The following is a 7,549-nucleotide window of genomic DNA, read 5'->3' on the forward strand; positions in this document are numbered from 1 at the left end:
ATGCTGACTGCTCCCCCCACAATCATATTACTACTGCCCCCGCCCCCAACATGTATCCTCTGTTTTAAAATTGGAAATATGATAACCCTACAAAAGACCAGCACCATCTTTCAGCAAAGCTGAATCATGTCAGTGATATTAGCTGGCCTCTGATGTAAAGAAGCGTACCAGCAATGGTTAGCCACTTAGCTCCCCAAAGTGAAAAAGTGAAAGAAGTTCTATATTTAATGGCTACCTTAGTCTTAGACTACCAGAAACCCTCACAATAATGCGATTGCTGTGAGAATAGGAGAGAAAATCCACAATAAAAAGTAAACCCAAGCAATACCAGTGAAACTCAGAGTAGCTTTCTTTTCATTAGCTTTCTGTCTGCTCCTCATTGTTCCTCAGCTGGATAATCAATCTTTTTTTAACAAGGTGCAAATGTATTTTCACACCTCGAACCTAAAAACTAGGTTAGGTCTGCTAGCTAATTACACATTATTAATGGGTTCCACAACTGTGGCTCTGCAGGTTACAGAGAATAGATGCACATCCATATATAGATGTATATATGGGCATGCACATAGAAGCCTTCTTATATAGAGATCAGATTCTGCAATGTGTTGAGCACCTTTAACTCTCATAGGAGCCCTGAAGAACTGAGCTCAAAAGGCAGACCTTCTACCACTGATAATCTACTTTCTTCATAAAAGGGAATGCAATTTTCATATTGCAATGCACTGAAGCAGTCAATTCCAAGTCAGAATTCTCCACGATTCTCTTGGAGTGGGTTTCACTGCGTAGGCTCTTATTGACCTAATAACACTTCTTTCAATATTGAGAAAACACCTTGGCTTTGCCCAAACTGACTGTGAAGTAAATGCAGCAAATTTAGAGCTGATGCTGTAAAGTTACTTTAAACAAAACCTACCTATAAACATAGGAATCATCATATAGCATCAGATCCAAGGTTGATCTAATGTAATAACCTGTCTCCAATAGTGGCCAAAATTATATTTTAAATTAAATTATCATCTTTTCACCAACAGAGGGCTTTCTAAGAGGTCTGAAAGAATTTTCAAAACATAAGAAAACACCATCTTTCCTCAGGAGACACAACTGAGGGAATTAAGACAAGATGCCAAATACTAATGTGTGTGATTAAGAAACTTTCAGCCTAATTCTAGTTGAGAGCTACATCATAACAGAGTATACACAGTAGCAATTCAGCTTCATTTCCACAGTCACAAATGTGTACCACAAATGAGGAATAACAAGATGGATTTTGCATGGATTCTGAGTACTCTGGTTTAGAAGACTAGTATTTGAAGTCATTAACAAAGTCTTAAAAATATTACAGTAGTGTAAGAGGGATGTAGTACTCAAGACAGTCCAGAAATTATGTGAGAAGCAAGGACTTCTTACAGCGATATCTTTTTATGGACCAACTATGTAGTTGGAATAAAGGTAGACAAGCTTTTGAATGCAAGGCATTCTCTCCGAGACCTGATAAAGAATGCCTTGCATTCGAAAGCTTGTCTAACTTTATCCCAGCTACGTAGTTGGTTCAACAGAAGACATCACCCTAAGAAATTCTACAACCTACACCACCGTAAGAAATCCTTGGCTCTCTTAAAAATGTTATGCATTGAAAAAGTAAAGTAGTTGCACTTTACAACTTCATGAGCTCTCATGTGAAAATGCAAGAATTTATAAACACTATGTTTACATATTTATCTATTACAGACTGAAAAAATGATTTAAATAATACTAAAATGACTATTTTTTCCTAATAGACCCAGTCAAACTTTTTAAGTTTCTCTGGACTATAACAAAATAGTTTTGAGGCTTTAAGATCCTAGCTGGCAGGGAGAACAAGCTCCAATTGTCTCAAAGTTTAGCTGTTGAACAGATCAGTGTTTTACGTGCAATGTAAAAATAGTTCACAGTTACTAAAAAGAAATCTCTGAACTCCATTCATGAGGGGAAAAAAAGAATATTTACAGTTCAAAAGCCCAAATTAAGCAATCTACCAATACATCGGCATTCTAGGATAGTTTCTGGCATTTGGAGAGCTAGCGAAGGCATAACTGGACTCTGCCAGTAGAAACACCTGAAGTTAAGCCCAATGTTTCTGTTCCAAAAGTACGTAGGTTGTTCCACTGTAGTCCAGATACTAAAGTAGAGCTCTTCTTCCTGCTTTTGATTTCCAGGTTTCCTAAGCATGTATCACCTGGGAGTGATGCTTCCCCAGATCCTGCATCTGCTACTAATGACTTATAAAAGGTAGAATGACAAGACCTTTGCTTATTTCTGTTGCCCTAATGTGGTGTGGTGCTGTAAGGGCATGCTTGCCAACATAAAGAAGCCTTTAATAGCTAAGAAGAATATAAGCCAGGCTTTGTAAGTACTGTGCTTCAATGTATATCGCATCAGTAATCACCAAGCCCTATGCTTAAGAGAAACCTATAGTTCTGTTCTCTAGGTTGCTTATTTTTAGCTGCCCCAAATGCAGCAATGCAAATCCTTCCCCCTTTACTCCTCCCCAAGGAAAAAAAAAAAAAAAAAAGTAAGGGATGTATATTTTATACTCACCAGGATCAAGACTGCCAGTAGCTGCAGTCCAGCCCATGATGGGAGGAATGGCACCAACAACAGCCCCCACCCATGTGTTGGCAATGCTCATTCTTTTCATTGGTGTATAACAACATGTGTAGAGGAAAATGTTGAAAGCTCCTAGCGCCCCAGTGAGAGAATTTACTCCCAGTGTCAACAGGGCGATTCCTGGAATTGCACAGGAGGCAGCAAAGGACACGGCAAGGAGTGGACTGTAAAAACCAAAAAACATGGTTAACAGAAAAGCTGACCGCCAAAGAAACTATGCAATCAAAGGCTACATCTGCTCCCCTCATATTGTGAATAGAGCGACAGCTAAACTTAAGGTTGCAAAACTTTTTTCAGTAAAAACAAAACAGTTTCTAGAAGCCTGTAACATTTTTAAGGTGAAATTTCTACACTCTACCTTTCAGCTAAAGCAAGCCTTTCTGGAGAAGCTGGCTACGATGGCTTTAGAGTTATAAGTGATGGAAATAATTACACTATTTCTTATTCTTGTGACCAGTGCTGAAAATTCAGAAATACCTGAACTGTGTAAATGTATACTGTTCTAAGGCTATTAGAATAGGACTCATTTAAGCAGGAATAAACATTTTTGTTGATGTACCTCAAATGGCTAGAGTTTCCAACCTCAAAGCTGGCTTACATATGGTGCTTAACATGTTTGAGGGAATTTGAGCAATGAAACCAAAATAAGATTTGCTATTATCCGAGAGCAACAGCAAGTGATCTACAACTTCCTACGTTTTGCTAGAAGCAGAAGGCTGCAACTGGATTTTTATAAGTCCTATTTTCTAGAAGTCAGATTCAGAGGAGGAAATTGCAAGCTCCTGCCAGTCCCAAATGGAAATTTCTGCAAAAATGATCAGTGGTGAAATGGTTAATGCTGACATCTAAGCTGCCATAATAAACACCCAATATGATTAACAAAGGCTCTTTAACCCATATTTAGACAAATTGTTTTGGTTAGTTCTCAAAACCACATTGCCTGTGTCCCAGTACTGGTACACAAAAAAGGGGCCTATATTTCTGCTGGCCTGCTTCAGTTATATACCATTTTAACTCCTTTTGACCACAGTGGAGACGCACTTCATTTACACTTGTGAAAGAGTTTGAACCAGTTGCTTCACTTTGCTTTTCTAATGGAAAGGAGCAAACAGAAACTGGGGGGACGACTATGGAAAGGAGGTGAGTAATGTGAAGTGAGTTTTGGTTTGGTAAACTCTTTACTTCATACTTTAACCAGCAAGACAGGAATAGGAAATTATGTGTTTGTAACATAGCTAAATTAATTCTGGTAACAAGCTAATCTCAACATATCTTGACTCTTAAAACTATGCAACCCTCACCTTCCATTAGCAGGTTTTCATTCAGTATTTTTCATTCTATACTTAATAGTATACTCTTCTCCTACTGCCAAATCTTACTGTACATCATACAGAAATATGCACTGCAACCAATGTTCCACACTCTGCTCCGAGAAGTCCCACCAGCAAAGATGAATTTTAATAAGCCGTTGTTATTAAAAAGCCTTAACTGTTCTGTTTTGATTGTTATAACCCTAGTCAGACAAGTCACATCAGACAGAGCCTTTTACAGATTTCTAAAATAATCAGAACCTTTAATATAAGCAAGTCTCAAGTTAAAATGTTGGAACTAAGTAAAAATCTGTCTTCAATTTAAAATAAATTAACTGAGCCAACAAACTGAAGAAATGAACACAGATAATACTGCCAGCTCCTAAAATCCAGCAATACATTTTATGTTATAAAGTGTAGAGGGAATATACTTATTTCCTTCAGTGCTCACAGTAACCCGTCCCAATGTTTTTGATAATTATGAATACAGACGGGATACTGCGTTGTCATTCACTGACAAGATGAAGATTTGCACATTTTGCTAGCAAGCTACACTGTTAAAGCACTGAATGGGATTGTGCCCATTAGTTTTACTGGGAACTAGATTCTTTTAATCAGCAAACACCATTTGCATAGTAAATTGCCCCAGCACTCTGTCTATACATTACACTTTCTTAGCATTTCCCCTGCACATTTAAGAAACCCTGAATTTGGTATAAGCAAATCCAACTTACTGAGTTCCCAAATACAGTAGAATTAGACTGTAAGTTCCTGAATGATACAGTGGTTATATATAGAAATGAACTGGTAGGAAGACAAAGGATCAGCTTCCACCCTCACACCTCGAGGAACTGCTCATTCACTTCTCTTGGTTTCCATGGGCATAAATGAAAACAGAATTTGGCTCAGAGCAATGAACACTGCTCCTCCTAATTAAGAGAGTGGAATCTTATACAGCTCCTCGATTCAAATGAATGCTACATCGTTATAAATTGCCACAGGAAATGAAAAGTCCAGAAGATACATGTGTGTGTATAGTGGTGGGTGAGGTAAAGTGGCTGATGAATAAGCCTGGCATGACAGGATAGATAGTAAGCCTGCTCTTCTAGCACTGTTTGCATGGAGCAGCTCAGCAACAACAATGCTTAGTTTTTGAATCAAAGATAAACTATATCCAGCATAACACCCCTATGCCATTTTTCATGTTTTTTAAAGTGGCAGATGCAAGAACACCCTGAAGATAAAAACAGCGTCACAATTAGACTCAGTGGTGGTTGAATCTCTCCTAGTTACAGCATGAGACTGGAATTCAGGGCTCTTGGATACCATATTGTCTGGACTCAGGTAAACTGTGTGGCTCAAAGGGTTATCCCTGGCTAATTAATTATTGGCAAAATGAAGTATAAAACCGAGTACGTTCATCTAGCTTAGTGGTCCTCAATCTTTTTAGACCCAAGGCATTCCTCCATAACTTTTCTGTTTAGTGGCATCCTTGAAAGGATCTCATGGCACCCCAGTTAAAAACCACTGATCTAGTTTATGAAGGATTTCTTGGGGAGGTGATATCTTTTATCAGACGAAATGCACGTTAGACAAGCTTTTCAATACAAAACATTCTTCATCGGGTTAGTAGTTCATGAAATTAATTTAGAAACTAGCTAAATACTACAAATGGAGACAAAGGACTGATTAACATGCTTACTGGTATGAAACATTGGACTTAACAAATAAAGAGGCTTGCATACGCAGGGGGGTAAGAACTTGGGTTGTGAATTAATTCCCCAACTCCTGAACTTCATGGAGCCTTGCACCCACACCAGCTGATGCTCTAAAAAGTCTTCTGAGCTTCACCCAGCCTACCTACCTGATGCTTGGGATGATGTCTGACTGGAATGAACAGGGTATAAATTCCTACAGAATGGCTTCTCTTTTTTGCTGAATTGTTAGATTAACAACATGAAAAATGAAACTCAAGAACCTGTATTTTTAAAAAACGAATATTGGGAAAAGACACTTCCATATGCTAAATTAATTATTAAAAATGAGGCCTATGTTTAAAATTATTAAAATTATATTTAAAAGTATTAAAAATAAATCAGTCAGAACTTTTGCAGTAGAGGCAAAATCTTTTATCAGACCAACTAGATAGTTGCAAAACATTTTTTTTTATTTGCAAGCTATCTAATAAAAGATAAATTGCCTGTACCACAAGAGTTCTGCTTTTGCCTGTAAATCGACACAGCTACAACGTACATCCCTTAAAAATCAATCTACATTTAAACACTATTTTATTGAAGGTGGGTTTCATAAGTAAAAAATTGTTCTGAGTGGCCATTTCACTGACAGCTATACTTTGCTCTATAGGCGATGTGTAGATAATACTTTAAACTTACCAGTTTAGGCAAAAAAAAATGTATTTAATTCCCTCGGCACTAACATGACACCATAGCATAAACAGAACATTCCTTACAGATAATCCTTGACATCATGTAAACTAAACAACTCATCCATCTTTCCATATATTTATAACATACTGGTATCTGAGCACCTTACCAATTTATAGAACAAAAAGAGTCGAATCTTTATTTTTAAATTCAGGATAAATCAGGGTTGTTTAGATCTATAATTGTAACAACTTTAAATCTACTTGGCTATGCACAAGCAGTTCTGAACAGCAGAACTCCGCACCCTGCTTGACCCTAAGGCTTCCCTCAATCATAAGCGCTATAGCACCTACTCACTTTCCCAAGGAGACAGCAGACGGCACTGCAAAGAGAATCACTGTTTAGTACAATCTGCAAAATTAGAAGTGGCATGCATTGCATAGCCTTCTTAGCACTCCAGATCCAGCCTTGCTTCCTACGAACAAACATGATACCTACATGAGGACGGAGGAAACTGGTTATACTAAGAATATATATTGTGACCAGAAGACGGCAAAGTAACTTTTAAAATTAGTGAACAAGAGAACAGAACAGAAGAAACAAAATAACTTATAAAAGCCAACAGAGTATTAAAATAAAATTAGTCATCAGTGACTTGGACGAGGGGGTAAAAAGCACCCTGTTCAAATTTGCTGATGACACTAAGATGTGGGGGGATGTGGGCACGCTAGAAGGGAAGAATAGGCTACAATCAGACCTAGACAGGTTACAAGGGTGGGCGGATGAGCATAGGATGGGATTCAACACTGACAAGTGCAAAGTGATGCACCTGGGGAGGAAGAACCGGCACCATACCTATAGGCTGGGGCACTCCCTTCTTGTCAGTACAGAGGCAGAAAAGGATCTTGGAGTCATCATTGACTCCAAGATGAACATGGGCTGGCAGTGTGGGGATGCAGTCAGGAAGGCCAACCATATCTTGTCATGCATCCACAGATGCATCTCCAGCAGTTCCAGGGAGGTGATCCTCCCCCTCTATGCGGCACTGGTCAGGCCGCAGCTGGAGTACTGCGTCCAGTTCTGGGCGCCGCACTTCAAGAGGGATGTGGACAGCATGGAGAGGGTCCAGAGGAGGGCCACTCGTATGATCAGGGGACAGCAGGGTAGGTCCTATGAGGAAAGGTTGCGGGACCTGAACCTGTTCAGCCT

The 7,549-nt window shown here is 38.8% G+C and overlaps 1 protein-coding gene across 1 annotated transcript in view; it reads right to left on the reverse strand.

Annotated features, from left to right (window-relative positions):
* LOC109287376 (protoheme IX farnesyltransferase, mitochondrial) overlaps positions 1 to 7,549 on the reverse strand; it is a 191,987-nt gene that overhangs the window by 28,788 nt on the left and 155,650 nt on the right. The window contains exon 6 of the mRNA XM_019502388.1: positions 2,578 to 2,810. Within this exon, the coding sequence (XP_019357933.1) occupies positions 2,578 to 2,810 (233 nt within the window). The remainder of the gene's footprint in view (positions 1 to 2,577; positions 2,811 to 7,549) is intronic.

The sequence above is a fragment of the Gavialis gangeticus genome, unplaced genomic scaffold, assembly GCF_001723915.1.
Source record: "Gavialis gangeticus isolate Ggan-Ray unplaced genomic scaffold, GavGan_comp1, whole genome shotgun sequence".
Classification (NCBI taxonomy): Eukaryota; Metazoa; Chordata; order Crocodylia; family Gavialidae; genus Gavialis; species Gavialis gangeticus.